Raw genomic sequence first — 21,114 nt, 5'->3', positions numbered from 1 at the left:
AGCAAGCTCTCGTAAAAGACCAGCTCCGTTAACGACCACAATTCTCAGTTCCCAAGGTGGTCGCTTACGAGAGCTTCAACTGTAGAGAGCTCAGAACTTGACACACTTCGCGTATCATGCGATCAAACCGGAAACGAGCTGAAAGATTGTGTCACATGACTGTTAGTGGACATGAAAGATCGCTAATAGACGGAGTGTGTATGTGTGTGTGTCTGGGGGGGGGGGGGGGGGGGGGGGGGGGGGGGGGGGGGGGGAGTGTAGGGAGCGGGAGAGGATAAACCTTCTTTCTCTTATGATTTCATAAATATATTTATTTAAGCATTCACAAGATATTGCTATTTACAAAATTCAAAATTATAAAATTGTAGCTTATATTATAACATTTTTTCATGGACTCAATATAAATTATATATTTGTGAAAGTATAGGGACCAATCTAGAACTTCAAAGTAAACCAGCATTATTTGTAATGTAACAAGCTGTAAAGGTGAAAATGTACACAAAGCAAAAAAGTGAGTGGTCTCTCACTGCCTCATTATCGTTATACTATGGAATGAATATTCTGTTATACTAAACGCTCTTATTTAGAAGCTCTAGTATTTACATAAGTTCTTTCTGTAATAAAAAGATTTCATTTTGTATTGGCATTTAGATAAAACCAAGTTGATCAAGGGGCAATAGGTGATTTGCACTAAGAAATCATATAAATTTTTGTGTGACAACAAAAAGCAACTTGCAAGTTGCATATTTGTTTTTACTGTACTATAAGGTGAAAATTAGTTGACTATACCTGCCCTGAGAAAAAAAGGTAATTTCCATACCCACGAAAAATAATGACAGTAAAAATAGGCATCTTTTTAGATCAAGAATGTTATGCACTCCAACCTTGTACACACAAAGTCTTTTTGAGCTGTCAGCGGTTCATTATCATAGGTCTGACTCCTCCCACTTCTACCATGACTAAAATCGCCATTAATCCATATTGAGTTTTCTCCCCTATGATAAAGCAAGATTTAAAATGGATGAGAACTAGAAAGAAATCATATTAAGGATTCTTCCCCCCCCCCCCCCCCCTACAAATTGGGGAGTGAAAAATTGTTTAAACAAGCGCCAATGACACAATACATTCTCAGATGAAATATGATGCAAGCAATTGGGGCATATTTAAAAAAAAATAAAGTAAATAATAAAAATGAGAAAGCATATATTATGACACACATTTTTAAATGTAAAAACACACTGGGGATGCAACAAACCCTCTGGCAGTGACCACCCTGAGTGACATTGCTTACCAACAATACACACACGTGGGCACTTGATTCGGAGCCTTGCTGTTTTGTGCCTTCACTACTTGTTCCCCACTGCTTAAAGCAGCATTGTCACCAGTTTACTTCAGGTTGATAACGGAACAATCTTCGATAATTTTTTTATGGAAAGGGCAACATTGTAAAAGCAGTGTGTCTCTTGGGAGTGACTGATGTAAACTAGTGACAATGCAGCTTTAAATACACTGTGCAAGAGAGGGGGGGGCATGGGTGTATACCCTAAGGGGGTTACAGCAGCATTATCACCAGTTTACTTCAGGTTGATAACAGAATAATCTTCAATAATTTTTTTATGGAAAAGGCAACATTGTAAAAGCAGTGTGTCTCTTGGGAGTGACTGATGTAAACTAGTGACAATGCAGCTTTAAATACACTGTGCAAGAGGGGGGGGGGGCATGGGTATATCCCTAAGGGGGTTACAGCAGCATTGTCACCAGTTTACTTCAGGTTGATAACAGAACAATCTTCAATAATTTTTTTATGGAAAAGGCAACATTGTAAAAGCAGTGTGTCTCTTGGGAGTGACTGATGTAAACTAGTGACAATGCAGCTTTAAATACACTGTGCAAGAGGGGGGGGGCATGGGTGTATCCCCTAAGGGGGTTACAGCACTGACACACACACTCACCCTCCTCCAATAAGAAGGCAGTTGTCATTTCCTGCCATGAAATAGTCCTTGCTCTCCTGATTTTGCTCTATGCCGCTCCAATCATATTTAGTGGCTTCAGGAGAAAGGGTGAACACAAAGCTCTCACCGGTGCCAAAGTATGTCAAATCTTTTGGTCCCTCCAGCCTTTCCAGCCATGGAGACGTACAGAAAGCACCAAATATCTGTAGAATGGTAATATGATCTTAACTGCAAGCAAGCAACCAGCTTTTATTTTTTTTGTCAATTCATCAATCTTTGGTTATTTTTCATATATTATCATGTCCTGCAAATATATAAATGAAATGCTAACTTACATCTCCTGTTGTTGTTTTTATAAGAAGTATTGTTTCTTCTTCCTCCTGACATCTCTGGTAAAATGTTCGAAGACTGTAGAATCAAACAATAAGGAAATAGTTTATTTTGCATGTCCAACTCATATATTAATAGCTGCCAAACATACAATTTAACAATAAAAAGGATATCAGGGCATTTTCCTAGTCAATATCAAGATTTCCAATTTTTGGGGGTACTCTTGCTTGTGCTCACAAAAACTAATACTGTGCTTACATGTCTGCCATGACCATATTATAGCCCCACTGGAACCTGTCACACTGTTAGTCAAGGGAATACTTACAAAATCACTCTATCAATGCTACAGCAATCAAGACTACAGAATTCCTGACCTAGAAAATCTGCCCCTTTAACAATCGCACACCCAAACACGAACCACGAACCCCTAACATTGCACTGGCTATGAGTCTGACCTTGCCTAAAGCATTGAATTTAGCCCCATTAAACAGTACCTGTAACCATATTTTTCTGTGGTGAACACACAAACAGGTCTCTTAATGCGGGCGCGGTCAGGGAGCCAGTTTGCTAGCCGTTCCCACTGTTTGTCTGTGAGCATGTCTGTTCCCTGCAGCGCCATGACTGTTGTCTCATGCAAAGGCTTCTCTCGTTGGTAAGGTACTTCTAGCATCCCGGACTCTATGAGCACAAGGTTCTTGTTATTCAGTTTTGTTACCCTTCTCCTTGACAACCGTCGAATCTTAAAAGCAGCCTGTTGTGAGAAAATGAGAGCTTGAATTTAACGATTTATGAAATGATGAGAGATACATTTTAACTTGGTTTATCTACAGGAAATGTGGTACTGTACCTCAAGCAGGGCCTGGCTTTCCATTGGGTTCTCTTTAACAAACTGTTTGAAAGCATCCTTAATACTTATACCATTCATATCTGAAAAATAGTGGCATTTATGTTGTGATGGTAGCGGGGCAGATCAGGTGTTAGAGGAAGGGGGGATTCTATTCTTAATTTATTTACATTTACCTTTTTTTAATGTTGCACATGGCTGCAAAGCACCTTCAGATATTTATACTGGCACAAATATTCAAAGCATGGTGAGCGGCCATGTATTAACCAATCCCTATCATGACTGTATCAAGTAACAATGCACAATTTGTAATTACCTTGCTTTGCAACCAGCCATCTACTGAACTCATCATAGATCACAAGTCCAAAGCGAATTAACACTTTAGATCCTTTCATCAGGAAAACATCCATCATGGACACCTGCAGCAAAGGTACAAAAAAAAACATTCACATACTATTCTTGTAATGTACTAACCACCCCCAACAATGGACAAACAATCACAGAAAACCTGAATATGCCTGAACCACAGTAGTCTTGTGACAAATAAAATAGCATCATTCTACTTGACAATTCATGTGAAAGCAAAACAACTATATCTAATCCTATGAAATATATACCTTATTTAGGATAAATAGCTTTAAAGCTAACCCTTTTTAGAACAGAGAAGGTTATAAAATCCTATCCAGCAGCATGTCCCCCTTCATATAGGAGCATATCATAGGTGAGAAATTAAAGGGGGGGTCACCTGGCACTGATGAATGTGGTCTGTGTTTCAATGCAGACAGCAGAATGTAAAGGGATACTTTTGTATCCTAGTATATGATATTTGATCCCATTCCATGCACTTGTAAAACCTGAAGCCAAATTATCATACCACAATCCAGAAGTCAACATATTCCATAATCCAGTCCAACCAATACGGAAGCAGAATGGATTTCTTGGTCACTGGGGATTCCCTTTCTGACTCTATTACTTTTTTCAAATTCTTGTAGGCTGATTTCTATTGAGCAGAAAACACAAAAATTATAAAGTAAAAAAAAAGTATCATAATAAGAGTAAATAGATATATGTGTCTAGATAATTGTTCGGAATTAAACTATTTACTAACTAATTATTTCTTCCATGAAAAGAAGGCCATCTGATTATATTTCTAATTAGTTCTTTCATAGTTACCTAAAAAAATAACAACAGTAATTACTCAGGCTATATTTCTTACCTTGAACTTTTTTAGGCAGTCTTCAAATGTCTTAGATGTAACAGCCACTGCACGTTGGCTCTGGTCTAGAATTCCATGCCGGGACTCCATAAGTGCTGACAAAGATGCAAAGCACTCTCTCTCATCCATAAAATGAAGAAAAAGTGCTGCTAACACAGGCAATAATGGACAGAACTGTATATCAGAATGTACATGGGTCAACACATATACGATTCCCAACATGGCTTTCTCTCCATCTTGTCCCAAGAAGAAACAACATAGTTTATTGTCTGATCCCGTGAACATGGAAGAAGATAGACTACCAGGAATAAGGATGCCTGGAAAATAAAGCAGAACAATAGGATAATGTTTCCCAAAACAAAAGCATTTTGAAGGAAGGGGTGGAGGCAATCCCCTTTGTTTATGTTATACAAATGATACATGAATACTACTTTCAGCCATGTTACAAAGAACCTACCTAATTCATTCACTGTATCTTGGTAATAGTTCTCATTTGTTTCCAGTTTCTCTATCCCACCACTTACAAGTTTCCATAGAATTGCCCTATGGTCCGGTCGAACACCTCCCTTAACCAACTTGATCACTTTGTCTGTGTTTTTTCTGCTTGGATGTTCTAGCCATTGTCCCACCAGTTTGTCTAAGTTCTCATCTGTATAACTAAGGTCAAAAACTTTTGTTTGTGTGGCCTTCTCCGGTAAAACAAAGTCTGTGAAGAAATGTCCTTGGACTTCGCTTAGCTCTACGAAGTCCCAAGGATCCATAGTTCTCTTAGTGAGTTGCTTACTGACGGATCGATTGATCTGTCCAAGGTTGAAAAGTTGCTTTGAAACACTCGAGACCCTTGCGGTTGATCCTAAACCTTCAATTGCACATGGCTTCTTCAAAACAGTAGGCACAGCCAATACATCTCTACTTAGCTTAGCCAACAAATGCTTTTTGAAAGTTCATTTCATTCCAAATTGCATAAACACTTGTTACTTCACGACACAAACTGCGTCAATTCCTGTTTTGTGTGAGAGGAATCGTATCTATTTTCGTAGATGTGGAGTGTCAGTGCGGCCTCTCATCACAATTAGCTCAAATAACAAGTAAAAACATAACAAGGATAATGTCACGCGATTTAGTTATCAATCGTATTTTGAATCTTGTTCTAAAGATCGTCTTTTTCGTGCGCCTTTTCGTGCAAAGCGTCCAGGCCTCTCAGCTGAAAACAAGGCCAGTGACACAGGGTACCCGATATATCAGAATAAATCAAATCGTTCTTCAACTGACGCACTCTCCGCGTTTGATCAGAAAAGTCGGTGAAGTTACGTTGTGTGAGCTCTACCTCGTGGCGCGCGGGCTGTCACCCACGCGCTAGCCGGAACGTGCTTATGAAAAATAATTGTCATGCTGAGGAAAAACTCAAAGAAACCAGACCAGCACACAATTTCTAATGGCTATCAATATGCAGGAGTTCAGAACCACGTCTGGAACACGATAGAAGACTCGATGACGACTTGTGACAAGTACGACGACCGCTACCGTGGCCACCTTGACAGTTTTGAGAAATAAGTTAATGAGGATGCGAGAAACGTACTATCGGATACGCCTCGCGATACCGTAGTTACCTTGACAGATTTAAGAAATAAGCCAATGAGGATGCGAGAAACGTACTATTTGATACGACGAACGCTACCGTGGCCACCTTGACGGTTTTGAGAAATCAGCCAATGAGGATGCGAGAAACGTGCTATGATTGACATGAACTTCACTAGCCAACCAGCGAGGGAGGGAAAAGCTCGAGTGCACATCAGCTTCAGTTTAATATGTGTTTTTCGAGGGTAACATATTTAACCGAATATACAGTTTTCTAACATATGGCCCTCGGTTAGTAAGCATTGTCACTGTAACATCGGAGCATAACTGAATCCTAGTCATGAAGTTCGTGTCAATCAAAACTGTAATCCTCACATGCTGATTGGCTAGTATTTGGCCATGATATACCCTGGTTCCAGAGCCTCGAACGTCTCTCCGTTTAGTGGCCCTCGCTGGCCAATAAATAGAAAAACATTCGAGGCTCTGGAACCAGGGTAGCCATGATACTATATCGCGCCATAATTACTCGAAACATGTTCGGAGTTGACATACTTCGCCAGGAAATTGAATGTGATATGTCTTATGATGTAGCAAGCACAGTTAAAAGTTGGGAGTTTATATTTCTATTTCATTTATAATGAACGAAACGCTAAGCCTAAGTTCCAACATTGTATTATACGAGCCGTAGTGCGTAGTCATAAATATCATGTTGAAAATTATAAAATATGACATGCACCACCATGTACAAGAACCATTTCATCTGTTTATGCACTACTTATTCAAAATATTTACATGTTATACAATATTCACATGATGTATGTACAATTAAAGACTTCCTATGCGTAATTGAGCAACATTATTTAGCCTTTCCACCTATTTTCGCGATATAGTTTGACTCTCTTTCTTTGAGTTTTGTTTCAACTTCAAGCTGGAAGAAAAAAAAACAGATTAAATATAAAACAACTATGAGAAAAAAACTCGAACAAAATGTGGATCCGTAGGTAGTCCATCTTATAAAAATCGCTAAATGCTAACGTGAGAGCCTGTTTAGTATTAGTTGAACTCACCTTAAAACTCCCAAAAGTGTCTTCTGCGGCCTTTTTCACGATTGTTTTGATGTCTTCCGGTTTTAGTGATGCTAGGATATTCTCTGCAACCTCTTTGTTAGCTGCAGAGATGCCAGATGCTGAAATAAATGAGCTATTTAGCTATACGAGTGGCTTTGAAGAGAGGGGGATAGAAAAAAGAAGCAATGCACAGAAAAAAGGGGAAACGTCCCTCTCAATAGGGGACCACCCTACTAAAGTGAAATGCTTATTCTGTGTCAAAATACATACTAGTAAATCTAGAACCAGCTAAAAAAAGTATGATAAATGTTCGATTTATCTATCCATTTATCCATCCATTTTATAATAACATATACTTACAGTCAGCCTTGCCTTCATCCTGGGAATCAATAAGATAGTTATAGTTAGTAAAATGTGTATTCTTTAGATTAATGGAAAGAGTGGAAAAATACAGTTGATGGCTGACTGCCCTGCTGAAATTGCTGGGATGTTACCCTATTCAAATGTGGACAACCATTTTTGTGACACATCAAATGCACATCAAGACAAAACACAGTAGCTCGACTAATGAAGGAAAGAGGGCCCTTAAATGCACTTATGCAGACCATCATTATTTAGCTTTATTATCATCACCATTATTATCATCAACATAATCATTATTATCATCTTCATCATCATAATCATCATTATCAATCTCCATCATAATCATCTTCATTCATCATCATCATTATCATATTCATCATCATTATCAATCTCCATCATAATCATCTTCATCATCAGCATCATCAACATCAACATTATCATTTTCATCATTATCATCTTCATCATCATCATCATTATCAATCTTCATCATTATCATAAGTCAACACGAACGGCATAAAAAACGGTGGGCGCGCTCATGAATTGCATGTTGACTTGCTTAAGCTCTCTATTATCATTACCTCCTCTGTCTCTTTCTCTGGTTGTGGGGAAGGAGGTGGCGTCATGATATATGCTCTCCACACTTCTTCCGTCATGCCCTCGTCCAAAGGTGGTGGGAAAGGTACACATGCCAGTGGCGGAACCTCAATAGTAAGCTGCAAAAACACAATTCCACCAGTGAGTTAGTCCACTTAAAAATGAATAGAAATCACACAGGAAAGGAAAGAAAAGACCAAATGTAATTAATTTCATGTGTTACCTCTGTGTTTGTGACTTCCTCCTCTGGTTCTTGGGTGAATAAAAACTTGTACAACTTGTAATGTTTGAATAGGCTATGAAAAATATTCAAAAAGTTCTTGCTAAATAAAAAATATATTACATGAAATATATATTACTTATTTTAATACAATGGATCAGAAAAGTTATCAAAGGATCAGGGTTTGGACAAAAATAATGAACAGGTAAATAGCAGGAGAATGGTGGTGTTGGTGTTAGTGGGGGGGCGGGGGGAGTTCCCAGGGTATCATTTTTGTCTCTCAAGCTGTCTTTTTTTTCTGTATTCCCAACCAAAATTCATGGTAGTGGGATCCTGGAAATGTTAGACAGGGAAGAAACATTAATCTATACTACTTCTTCAGGTGTTTCCTGCCAGATATTAAAGCACCGTGTTGTGGTTGAGCTTATATAATTTAGTAGGAGTTTATAACACCAGGCACATACCAGGATTTGCTGAGAGGGAAGTGTGCAGTCAGACATGACAGAAAACATGACTTAACGCTCTAAATAAGCCCATTTCAGAACTTATAAGGTGGAAAATTTCTCTAAGTACTTAGTGAGAGCAAACAAAATATCAAATGCGACTTTTTTAAATTGATGCGACTTTTTGTAAAGTGCCATTAAAATTTGAGCTTTTTGTCCCTGAGCTCATAGATAGCGCAAGGATGATCAAGGAAAAAATATCTTATAAAACCAAAAATCTGGGTATGTGCATTTTGGCCTCACGTTATTTGTGTTTCAAAAATCAGCCCGGAATACAAGGAACCGATGGCCATTCTCTATCTTGAATTGCGAGTTTTCCAGGTTTCCCCCTCATGTTGTGCAGTCATAGGTATCATATGGATAAAGGATATAACTTAAAACAGTCCTTCAAGAAGAAATGACACACTTTCTTGCGGCTGGGGGGGGGATTGCAAACCCTGTGCACCCCCTTGTTACAAGCCTTTATTGACTTGATGGTACACTTTACAGTTTAACATATTACCTTTCAGTGAAATAGTCAGTGATCAGTTTTGCCTGGGATACATCAAAGCACTCAAGACCACCAGTCTTTGGACAGTTTTCAACTCCAATACCAACCAGGAGATTACGGAATTCCTTCAAGCTCTCAACCAATGATAACTGCTTCTCTACAAAATTATAACAAAAGATTTGAGAAAAACCATGCACAAGTTATGATCTTTGCTAAAAATAAGATTGATACCTTTGATATTCTCCAGTAGGATTTTCAATACTGTCACAAAAGCAGAGCCTTGCTGGGTATTAAAGTTCTGTTCTTTGGTAAACCTACTGAGTGTCAAGGAGTCACAAGATATGTAATCCAATCCCTTTTTCCCTGGATCCACCCAAGGAATGTTGATAAATCTATCAATTATTAAAGAATCTTGATCAGCCACTCCTTCATTGTTGTTTACATTTTGTAAATATAACAGTCCATTCATAAGAAAGCCGAGTCTGATACCTTATTACCAATATTTGATTGAAAGTATCAGAGTCACTCTCTTGAATAAGCAGAAGGAAATGGATGGAGTCATAGGACTTCTTTAAGAAAACAATAAAAAAAGGTTTTACTGTTGTTTGTTGTTACTTTTCAAACTTCCTTGTAGTCCAACTAGCTGCATGCTCAAACTTATACTTTGGGTCACACTTATACTACTTTCAATCTTCATCATTATCATTTCTGTTCACTGTTCACAAAAAACTAGTGGCATAATGGATTGAATGATTAAATAGCAAGGATACCAAAATCCAGCAACATAATAGTCTAACACACAAGCCTCTGGTAGCGATATATGATAATTCTCTATTCCAAGTATTTCAGCCATTTTCCTGAAAACAAATAAAATAAAACTATTACAATCTGAAAAATCATTGCATTAAAGTTAGGATACCCTTTGTTAGGATGACACAGCAATTATTTAAGTGCTCTATGTATAGTAAGATATTTTTACAATTAAACAACCACAACTTATATCAGACAAAATTCAGAATAATAATAAAAGTGTGTCTAAAATTTTCTCTGTCCTACAGTTTTATGAGAGAGGTCAGGGCACACAGCTAAAAATGGCAGCGGCGTAGCCAGGATTTTTAACAGGAGGGGGCCCAAAAGACCCTTTCAAGGCATTTCCTCCTGTACTTTAGATAATGTCTCATATATTTACTATAATTTTGGCTGGCTATGCCCCTGAATAGGTACAGGAATGTGCATATTATTTCAGATCTTACACTTTTTAAAACTAATATAATTGCTTGAATAATCCCCCCCCCCCTCAAATAAGCACCTCACCTAAACATGCTGCTTTTTTTTAGACTCAGATGACAAAGTAGTCTATACATTGAAATGGAAGTAACAAAAACGGTACTACCCAGGCGCGTACCCAGGATTGGCTGAGGGGGGTGCGCAGTCATAGTTAACATATGAAAAAAGTATTACTATTTGAAGATCCGTTAATAAGAAATGACCGCCTTTTGGCAGCTAAGGGGGAGTGCGCGCGCACCCTGCCCACGCCCATGTGTAAGCGCCTGCTACCTGCCAAAGCAATTTATCATTCAAAGCTTGTTTTTTCAGGTTTGTGAGAATTTGTACTGTCTGCACAGTGCTTAAAATTTTATCTAAAATATGGATTTTGAAATAAGTGCCTCCCCTGAATAAGAACTTTGCCAGGGTCATAAAAAAATAAATACAAATAAATGCCCCAACCCCAGTTCTGCAACCAAGCACCCCAGCACTTATCAAAGCAACTAAGGTGAGTCTTCTCTACTAATCCTGGCTACACAAATAAAACTAAAGGGGGACTTACGCTTCTAGTTCTGTAACTGTTAACTCCTTCAGACTTAGAGTTTGTTCTTCTGACAAAACTTTCCATGCTAAAGATTCCTTCACTTCCTCTTCCTATGAAAACAACGACAAAAACAAGCAAGGAAACGTCGGGAACAACAAAATGACCTTGTCAAGCAAGTTATAACAAAAACTACCAATTTTAGAGCATAGTAATTCCCCAGTTTGTAGTGATGAATTTTGTAGATACTGTACTTAAGGGTACAGTAAGTACTCATGTTTACGTATATCATTTGTAATTTTGTGACAGTAATATCAGGTGTTGATTAGGTTGTATAACTTAAAATGAATGAAAAATAGAATGTAGCAGGATCGCAATCGTAATACACACAACAAACCAAACTAGTACAACAAATACAATCCATGAACGATGTCTATGATGGCAAGCTTCTCCACACATCATTTTCAGATTCACGAAAACTGAGCGATATACAAACATCTATTGCAAACTCTCATTAAAATAACGAATAACTAACTTCTTGTGAGCTTCTCCGTCCTTTGTTGTCGCCTTGCTTGGCAGACTTTTTACGATCTGAAGACTTTACGCGAATCGCTGAACGACTTTTCTTCGGTTCAGCCATTTTGCACTTGCTTCGATTGTAGTTTTACCCAGGTTGCTATGCAACCTTGCAATCCGAGGATATACCACAGGAAACCCATCGCACGCGGTGTTAAAAAGAAATTAGATCTGCCTTCTTTTCTTAAAAAATCATGACCTGCTAGCTAATCTATCCTCTAATGGGAATCAAACTCAAATGTCTGATCGAACTGCATAAACCACTCCTACGAAGAAAATTACAAAGTAGGCCATCCACAGTCTCTAACCCGTCAAGTAATTACCGAAAGATGCACAAGTATCCAGCACATATCAAGAAAATTCAGCCAAAAATTGTCGTTTCTGCCAAACGCGGTCACTTCAATATAAGAAAACTAATATATTCCTTATTTGGAAAAAACTGCATAATATTCTTATTATTTTTAAGGTTACCGTACCGCAGGTGCTTCGTTAACATTATGACTTGTAATCAGAAGAGAAAAACAGTGACTTTGACCATCTTTAGTCAATGGAGAAAGTATCTGAAAAGAAACTAAGAGTCCTCGGTACCAGTCCCTCAAAACGACAACGTTTTCTTTATATGTTCGCACTCCGATATTTTGTTGCCTTGCCCGAGTTTAATCGACGGCCGCGAAGACTTTTTCCTGCGACTAAGTTGCAGCTTTTTACTGGAACCATTCGCGTCGTTTTTCTGAATTTGTCTAAATGTGCTTGTTCAGGACCATTTGAAGCCATGTTTAACGAACCCCTACACAATATGAAGCTCCCAATTTAACATACTATACAGCTACGACTTTTTAGGTGTTCTGGCTATGGTCTGAGTTAAGAAGGCTCCAAGGCCTTTGAGCATACACACTCTATACTATAAAAAGCCAATCAAAATTCATGTCCCGTGATCCTATGGAGCACTAGTATGCTTTATGGCTTTCTAAATGCCTATTATATGTCTTTTCTTGCAGTAATTAGTGCAAAGATTGGCTATTGCTTTTGAGAAGCCAAGTGGAGCTAAATAATAGCAACAAAAGAAACTTACTTAGATAATAATAAATGAGCGCACAGCCAGTTAGCAACCGTGCATCAAACTAAGCGAAAGGAGACAGTACGACGGGAGTCACCTGATAAGACAATGGATCTTTTCCTTTCTCCTCCATAAATCTATTAGTAGCGTTATTGGCTGATAAATCTTCAGTTCTAAAATAGACCATCGAACGGACAGCTGGCCCTTTTAACATCCAACAATGGGCTATCTCGGGATAATGATTTTCGGGGTAGTTTAAAACTTTGGAAATTTTTCTGATATAGTGATAAAAAAAAATGATTCTCTAATTTTAACCATCCAGGGTACAACTTCAACTATAACAATTAACACTAAATAGTCATGATGTAGACTTATTCTTTGAGATACCTTTTTAGTGGGTTCAAGCAAGTTCTTTCGGAGGTTTGAAATACGTTTAGAGCCTCTTCGAGATGTCGCCCTTGGACTCGAAGGACTAGGGCTTGTTTTTATCGTTCCAAGCGACATTTCCAACGACCAAATTAATAAGCAGACGTTTTTACAGTTGTTTCAGCAACCTTGGTGAAATGTAAAACCGGTGATGTTTGCAGAAGGATCAGAAATCAGATTTTAAAAAAAGCCCGATCAATGTGCGACAAAATCCTACAGCAAACAGTAACCAATGGAAACGGTTTACAGGAAAAGTACATAATTCTACTAGTACACTGTTGAATTTTGAATCCCACTCGAAGTTAACAGCATGAACTATTTCTCTAATTTGGGTACCTTAATCGTCGACGAAGTGTGTGCTTTCGTCTGTTTAGATCTTTTCTTGGCCACAAGGCGTTTAGTACTGGCAATCTTTTGAATGGGCCCCGCTCTTTGCATGTTTTTGTACAGAGTTTTCTTTGTTCGATCGAGAAATGGGATAACAAACTCTTCTTTGTTCACTTTTAGATATCCTGCGTGGAATTTTTTCTCTAAGGCATTTATAACTTAGTTTGGTAACTAGGACCACAGGGCAAATATCTCATTTCTTAAAGACATACGATTGGGTACTTTCCTTTTAATTGCTAGACAATTTGATTTATAGGCGACATCCAGCAGCTGTCTTTGGGCTCAAAATTGAAAAAATGATTTTAAATTACACAAATTTCACAATAAAAATGTCGATGAGCAGGATATTAGCATAGTTTTTTGCAATAGGTTTCGCGAATGATTTCGTAGGACTTTTTACCGCAGTGTCGCGGATTCTGCCGCTCGATAATGTACCGAGGAATAACACGAACCCATATCAAAACCTTTTATTGAATGCTTTATTGAATAGTTTGATACTCCTGAGCATTTATATGGCAGCAAGAATTCTTAGCTGCAGTTCAATTCGAAGAAAAAAGCCGGGATACGGATCCGTAAACGAATACGAAGGAATATGTCAACCATGTTAAGGAGTGGATGGCAGATAACAAACTCATTCTTAACCAGAGTAAAACGAAAGGAATGCTATTTGGAACCAGGCAAAAGTTAGACTCAGTCACATTCTCGTTGGCACTTCAAGGGCAAAGCACTGAGCTAGTGAAGACATTTAAACATTTTAAGCGTAACTCTCGATGAGCAACTTACATGGAAAGAGCACACTGACGGTTTTTTTTTTCAAAAATGCAGCTAATCGTTTGGGTTTTTTTCTTTCGAGAATACGTTATGTCTAACCAACCAAGGCAGCCGATCAAGTCTACCATTCAGTGATTGAACCAGTCTTTAGCTATTTAGACACTGTATGGGGGGCACGTGACAGTGGGTGGAGCAGCCTTCAGCGCCTACAGAACAGGGCGGCCCGTGCAGTTGCACGTGAAGATTCGTCCAAGCAGGCAATGCAGTCTCTACACTGGCCAACACTAAACATTTCCCGTTAAATTCACATCTCCGTCCTTGTCTACAAATGTCTCAACAATCTGGTCCCACTACGAACTACTTTGTCAAAAAATCTACTTACCACAGCTAAAACACGAGAAGAAACTCTGACCTACATCCGGCTTACTCTTGGCAAAAAAACTTTCCTCTATACTGGCTCCCTGATTTATAACACCCTCACGAACGATACGAAATCATCACTGGCTGTTTAAAAAAAACGGCTGAAACTGGTCTTATATTAGGAAATTAATATTTTTTATATAGACATTAGTTAACAATTTTTAAAAATTTGTGTTTTACCATGTAATTTTCAGAGTTTAGGTTTTTTCAGTACTGTGTTTGTGTTTGTAAAAATGGTATGTATTGTTAAAGCAGGGACCCTCTGGATACCAGCGTTAGCTGAATGGATCACCCTGCAAAAATAAAATCCAATTCAATTCAATGCACTGCGAACAAATAATCATTCCCAGCCCAGAAATTGATACCGCGCCAAGAGATGATGTCTCATCTGTACCTGCTTGCCAGTGTCGCCAATTGAAAAAGACTAGCTGCTCCACAGTATTACTCATAAACAACATATTTGAAAACGCAGTCTTAAAAGCACCCCCCCCCCAAAAAAAACAAACAACAACAACAACAACAACACTTGGTTTCTGTTGTTAGTCATAAGAGACGTGTCATTATTTAGGGGGGGAGTCTGATTTTTTTCAGAAATACATAGAAATAATAGGACCTTATCCTTAGACACGAAAAAAATAGGACCCTCCCCCAGCAATAGATAAAAAAATGTGACCCCTCTCTTTATCATCATCATCACACACACAGACCGTATCCACCGGTACAGTTCCTTTGTAAAGACTTTTTTACTGAGGAAACTGCTTCAAAGAAGGGCTGGAAAGGTTTTTTTATGATGATTTTTATACATAAGCTTTAGAACCTCAATGACTAATTCTTAGGGGCCGACCATTTCGCTTATGAGGGGGAGGGGGTGGAAGTTTTTGGGTGCGCAGGATATTTTTTTTTACCGATGCAGGATATTTTTTGTCCACCAATTGGTGCAGGATATTTTCTTCTCTAAATCAGCCTCCCCCCCCCCCCTCCCCCCCCTCAAAAGTCAAATGGTCGGCCCCCATAGACAATTGTATCTCTTTGTTTATAAGGCGACAAAGCAAAAAAAAAAAAAAGAGAATGGCAACAAAACCCATCATGGTCTATCATCCTTGATGAAGTTTTCAAGTTATTTCTTCCTTTAAATGTTCTTCCTACGCCACTTTCAAACAGCCCTAGACGCGACATTTAGTTAGTAACCGCGCTTTTTGATTTGCGACCGCGCTTTGAGGTAGTTAGTTATTTACTGAGAAAAGAAATGGCTACCGCGGAGGCTGAAGCCAAACACTTTGAGATTTTAAAAGGTCTCTGTCGTGTTTGCGAAAAACGGTTGAAGAAGGCAAAAGCCACTATGCCCAAAGCTTTGCCTGCGGCAGTTTCAAAACATTGCTCGAGGGCAAATTTGGCATCAATGTCGAGAAGGATGACCCCTATATTCATCCGATGCGCTTTTGTAAGTTGTGTCGTCTCGCAACAACAGACAAGGCTCCCATAATCTGGGAAATTCACCGGGAAGAGGACTGCCCAACGTGCGCCTTAGAAGAGCAAATTCAAAAAGGCGGTAGGCCGAAAAAAGCAAAGCGAGGCGGTGCGAGAGGGCAGGCTTAAAAGCACAACTAATCGCGCGCGTCACCGACCTTAGTGCCTTTATGAACACACTAAGGGACAACCGATTCACCGAGCGCTTTGAATTTTTTCCTAAAGGGACACATCATAAAATACATTGATGACAATAACAGGTGGGTGTAATATACAAGAGGTTCCGTCAACCCCCTTCAGCTGTGTGATCATGCATACACTGATACCATTGGTATTCTGTTTTAGTGCTGGCCTTCTAACATGGCACGGTGGCAACATACCAGAAAACTCTGTCTTTTTGAAGCTAGGGGGTGACCATGGGCAAGGCAATATGAAATTCGCCTTTCAATTAGCCAATGTGGATAAGCCAAACTCTAGCAAAAAGACAGTAGTTTTCTGTGTGTTCGAGGCAAACGACACCAGGAACAACCTGAGAGCAGCAACACAAAGATACAAAGAACAGCTTGGAATCATTGCAATGGCGGTAAGATAATTTGTAGTGATAACTGTAGTTATTTCATAATAATCATAACTCATTACTGTTTGCTTGCTTTACAGTGACAAAAAGATAAAATGTTTCTCTTTGGTGACTTTGAGTTTCTCTGCAAGTCCCTAGGAATATCGGTGCAAGTGGTAATAATAATTTTCAAATGTTAAATATTATATATGAAACAAACATTAATTTTCCACCACTCAATTTTCATATGACAGGGAGACATCCTTGCCTATGGTGTGAAATTGCCGCTGCTGATATGAAGCTCCCCCCAGAGGAACGCCCACCTGCACCCAAAAGGACCCTAGAGTCCTTTAGACACAACCTGAGGGAATTCCGTGAGAAGGGCAAAAGCGACTTAAAGAGGGCAAAAGAATACTGTAATGTCATCCATGAGCCCTTACTTGATATTCCAATAAGTCAGGTAAAAGGTTTTAGACTTGTAATCTAGGAATATTGACAAAAGAAAAGCAAATCTTTTCCTTGTTCTATTTTCTAGATCTGCATCCCAGGCCTTCATATCAGCCTTGGTCTATTTGTTCATTTTTTGAGCTGCTGCTGACTGAGTGTGAGGAGCTTGATATTAAAATTGCATGTAATGCTGATACTCAGGCTCCTGATGCTCGGGTTAGTAGCAGCTCTGAATTTGACAAGTATGTACAGCAACTGAGGGAGATAAAAAAACTTGAGAAGGAAGCTGAACGCCTCCATCAAGAAGCCCAGCAGTTCCAGGATTTCTTGACGTACCAGCTGTCTGTACTCGGTCTTGATGAGAATGCCCCACATTTACAAATGGTTGTCCGGCAAGCTCAGGAGAACATGAAGAATGCAGAGGAGAAGGTATATTATCCTATTTGTTATGCTGTTATGAAACACTCAAAGGTAAAACACTGTTACTATTTTCATTCTCTCATGGAAATATAATGCTAATTTTTGGGCTCTCAATCAAGGAGGAAATGGCAGAAGAGCTGCGGTCAGAAGCTAGCCATGGACATGGGAAAGATCTTCCAAGCCCTGGAGAAACAGCTTCAGGACCTTACAATCAAGCGGCAACCCTACCCACCCTACCCATGGAGCCTGCTTTGTAGGGAACCATGTAAACATTGCACTGAAGGTAAAGAAAATTCTGATATAGCACAGTTATATTTTAAGTGTACTAATCCGATTTGATTTTGATTTTCAGACAGAAAATATCGAAAAGATCTGTAGTGTGGTAGTAAGAGAAGCAATGGCTGTCAAAACAAAGTTCCATGAACTCTTCACCTTTTTTGGCTCAGTCCACTTTCTATATAACAGCAGTACCCCAATGAATACAGCTCAGCTCAGAATCCTAGGTATTATTTGAGTTCCACAAGCTTTGTAAAGAGAGAAAAATATAAATCAACAGTCTAACAATTCTGTTTCTTGTTTCTCCACAGAAAATGGCATCAAGGAATTCGCTGCATTTTACCAAGCCACATTTCCAGATGAGACCTTTCCCCCCAAGTTCCATATGTTAGAAGTGCATGTAGTAGATTTCATCCGGGAATGGAAGTTTCCTTTAGCCTTTTTGGGCGAGCATGGTGGTGAATCAATTCATCATGAACTCAACCAGTTGAACCGTGAATTCAGCTCGATCCACCCTGTGTCGCGTCGGCAACGAAAAATAATAGAAGAGCATAGCATTAGAGTTGCACCTCTAAACCGCTCAAAATATCCAGAGAAAAAAAATCGAAAACGAAGAGCTCACACCGCTACAACCCGATTGAGCCGAGTCAGTCTCGTTTCTTAATAATTCGAGTCGTGTATAAATTGTAAAACTATTGCAAAGCCAGGAGGACGCGGGAGCGACAAGTATTACTCCTTCGATGTTCAAATAAGTATTAATATTCTATCGAAAATAAACCAACTAAAAAACAGAACTCAATCTTGGTTTTACTTCAAATTTATCTCAAGTCACCTTGAAACTAGCTTTATTTTTCATATTTCGAATTTGAATACAAATCAACGTTCCCTTTGTGCTCCCTTGGTGTTTTATTAATGGCGGCGGACCGAAGAATTTAGCCCCCCAAAAAAATCAGAGCCTTCCCTCCCCGCTAAATAAGCGCGAATCGACTTTGCAATAGCAAATTCGAATTTAACGTTGATATTTGTAGGGGGTCTTGCAGGGGAGTTTTGGGATGAAAAAAACAAACATTGCCAACTGATTATAGATTCTAACATACTAACGTACAATTACTTTGTAAAAGAAACGTAGACTAACTGACCCGTGAGATACCAAATGCTCCACTCCGAAGAACGCTCATGAATAACAATTGAAAAAGGCCTGACAAAAGAGGATATCCAATCCAATATCCGATTGCAACTGAATTCTTCAGTTGCAATGCTTGGCCAATTACTGTCATAGCATAAATGGAATTACCAGAGTACATAAAAGAAATATAAAAATAGGAAGCTGAAGGAAACAATGTTTAAAGCGAATGGGAGTGGAAAGGGGGAATAAGAATTGAACGGGGCGGAGGTAACTTGGCCATTACGACCAAAGGGGTCCGTACCCCTAAGTTTTTTCCCCCAAAATAATATAAAAATTTAAAAAAACCAATAAGACATTCCACTGCAAGACACAACGACTAATTTATGGTTCAATTTTTTTAATAATCATTACATTCTGATAAAATCATTTTAATTACTCAATTCTATTACCTAACAAAAACATTAAATAGACTTCTAACCTGTTAGAATATACTAAATAAATACAGACTAAAAGTACTAGTAAAATGAATTAAGCATAGAGCTGCATTAAAAAAAGTTCAGCGGAACTTCACCGATATTTTGGGTAAAATGATGGATAATTTAGGTCATGGCGTAAGGGAACTACATAAAAAGTAATTTCTATTGGACTATTTCTCTATTTGTTTTTTCCGTCTCTTTATTGTTATATCGAGGTCCCACTATAAAGAGAGTCAGTGACACGCCAATGTTGCCTTGATTTTCAAAGCATTTCTTGGAGGTTAATTTTAGCCACCAGTAACTATAATTGCAAATTCTATACGCGATCTATCAGGCGATATGGCAAAGTTATGTTATTACACTCTGAGTTTATTTGAAATTTACTGGTAACTTCACTCCATGGTACATCTCCAGTTCTAATGTAAAGAAGTACCCAACCCAGCGGCGTAGCCAGGATTTTTACCAGGAGGGGGCCCAAAAGGCTCTTTCGAGGCATTTTCTCCTTTATTTTAGATAATGTCTCATACATTTACTGTATTTTTGGCTGCTAGAAGGGGGGCCCGGCCCCCCTGGGCCACCCCCCTGCCCAACCCTAACAAGTCGGAATTATAAGATAATGTACCTAAGTTTTCGTTTAAATTGCGAGACACACAGAGCTTACCGGTTTATTACTGAAACACCCTAAACATAATCTATGATAACAGACTAAGCCAAGAAGACAAAGGTCTGTCTGTTATGAACTGGCAAATACTCATTCAAAATAAAACACACTGCATAGTCGTGACATGGTTAGGGTGCTAAGTGCTAACACGCTAAGCCAAGAAGACAAAGGTCTGTCTGTTATGAACTGGCAAATACTCATGAAAAACAAAACACACTGCATAGTCGTGACATGGTTAGGGTGCTAAGTGCTTGAGTCGATTTCCACCCTCCCCTTGGAGTGTGAAAAACAAACCGAGCCCCAAGAGGGGTCAGAGGGCAAGGGCGAGCGAGTGCGTGTTTTTTCTAACTACACCATGTGTACCACAACTGTGCCTACATTTCACCATGTTAACGAATGTTCTCACCCATGCAAACAACTTGGAGGGTGAAATTATAAATCAGCCTTCCTTTTAACAATTAGACATGCAATATACATTTATATCTATCTATGTACAATATGTACACATTTAAACCCAAATAAGAGTGGCAAGAGTTCTATAAGGCTTCAGAAGACTTTGTTACTCAATCTACATGAGGCATGCGAATAGAAGGCATGATCTTCATAAGGCCCCAGCATGCAAATGGAAGGAATGATCTACACGAGGCCCCAACATGCAAATGGAAGGCATGATCTACATAAGGCCCCAGCATGCAAATGGAAGACATGATCTACATGAGGCCCTGGCATGCAAATGGAAGGCATGATCTACATAAGGCCCCAGCATGCAAATGGAAGACATGATCTACCTGAGGCCCTGGCATGCAAATGGAAGACACATTTTTAAGACAGCACTAAGGACTCTGGCTGCCATACATAACTGAGAATGTTTAAGCCTATAGATATGACTTCTGATCTCCTAGCTATAGTAAACTGCAAGCCATGCAAAGGAGTGCATTGTATAATAAACACCCAGACAAAAGAGGCATCACCTGATGTGTCTAAGTGTTTTAGTAGAAATCCCCCAGGTGGTCAATCTCTCGATTCTAATTTGATCAACAATTTTTTTTATCAAAATAAGAGATTGCTTATTCCACTGTTCCTT

The 21,114-nt window shown here is 38.9% G+C and overlaps 3 protein-coding genes across 5 annotated transcripts; 1 reads left to right on the top strand and 2 right to left on the bottom strand.

The window, feature by feature from the left end:
* Positions 1–290: 290 nt before the first annotated feature.
* On the bottom strand, positions 291–6,310 carry LOC5508374 (GTPase-activating protein skywalker). 3 transcript variants are annotated; one of them, XM_048728695.1, is made up of 9 exons: positions 4,800–6,307; positions 4,343–4,659; positions 4,001–4,126; positions 3,443–3,545; positions 3,130–3,209; positions 2,777–3,033; positions 2,288–2,360; positions 1,953–2,155; positions 291–995 (listed from the first exon to the last, which is right to left on the bottom strand). In XM_048728695.1, exons 1-9 carry the CDS (start codon positions 5,101–5,103, stop codon positions 857–859), a joined length of 1,602 nt encoding a protein of 533 aa, XP_048584652.1. In that variant the 5' UTR covers positions 5,104–6,307; the 3' UTR covers positions 291–856. The 3 variants fall into 3 exon arrangements, with proteins under 3 accessions (XP_048584652.1, XP_048584654.1, XP_048584655.1); XM_048728697.1 differs by lacking the exon at positions 4,001–4,126 and having other exon boundaries at positions 4,800–6,310; XM_048728698.1 differs by lacking the exon at positions 3,130–3,209 and having other exon boundaries at positions 2,777–2,960; positions 4,800–6,309.
* Positions 6,311–6,663: 353 nt separating this feature from the next.
* LOC5508373 (ciliary-associated calcium-binding coiled-coil protein 1) lies at positions 6,664–11,905 on the bottom strand. Its single transcript, XM_001628895.3, has 10 exons — positions 11,500–11,905; positions 10,986–11,077; positions 9,928–10,014; positions 9,389–9,471; positions 9,170–9,314; positions 8,168–8,240; positions 7,929–8,063; positions 7,348–7,366; positions 6,988–7,106; positions 6,664–6,848 (listed from the first exon to the last, which is right to left on the bottom strand). The coding sequence occupies exons 1-10, from the start codon at positions 11,602–11,604 to the stop codon at positions 6,777–6,779; spliced, it is 930 nt and encodes a 309-aa protein (XP_001628945.2). The 5' UTR covers positions 11,605–11,905; the 3' UTR covers positions 6,664–6,776.
* Positions 11,906–16,241: 4,336 nt separating this feature from the next.
* LOC116615474 lies at positions 16,242–18,561 on the top strand. Its single transcript, XM_048728935.1, has 6 exons — positions 16,242–16,328; positions 16,414–17,102; positions 17,213–17,500; positions 17,646–17,774; positions 17,844–17,994; positions 18,079–18,561. Exons 2-6 carry the CDS (start codon positions 16,818–16,820, stop codon positions 18,429–18,431), a joined length of 1,206 nt encoding a protein of 401 aa, XP_048584892.1. The 5' UTR covers positions 16,242–16,328; positions 16,414–16,817; the 3' UTR covers positions 18,432–18,561.
* The last annotated feature ends 2,553 nt before the right edge of the window (positions 18,562–21,114 follow it).

This window comes from Nematostella vectensis, chromosome 6, assembly GCF_932526225.1.
Source record: "Nematostella vectensis chromosome 6, jaNemVect1.1, whole genome shotgun sequence".
Taxonomy (NCBI): domain Eukaryota; kingdom Metazoa; phylum Cnidaria; class Anthozoa; order Actiniaria; family Edwardsiidae; genus Nematostella; species Nematostella vectensis.
Note: the sequence above shows the minus strand (reverse complement) of the source record. Positions and strands in the feature narration are given on the sequence as shown.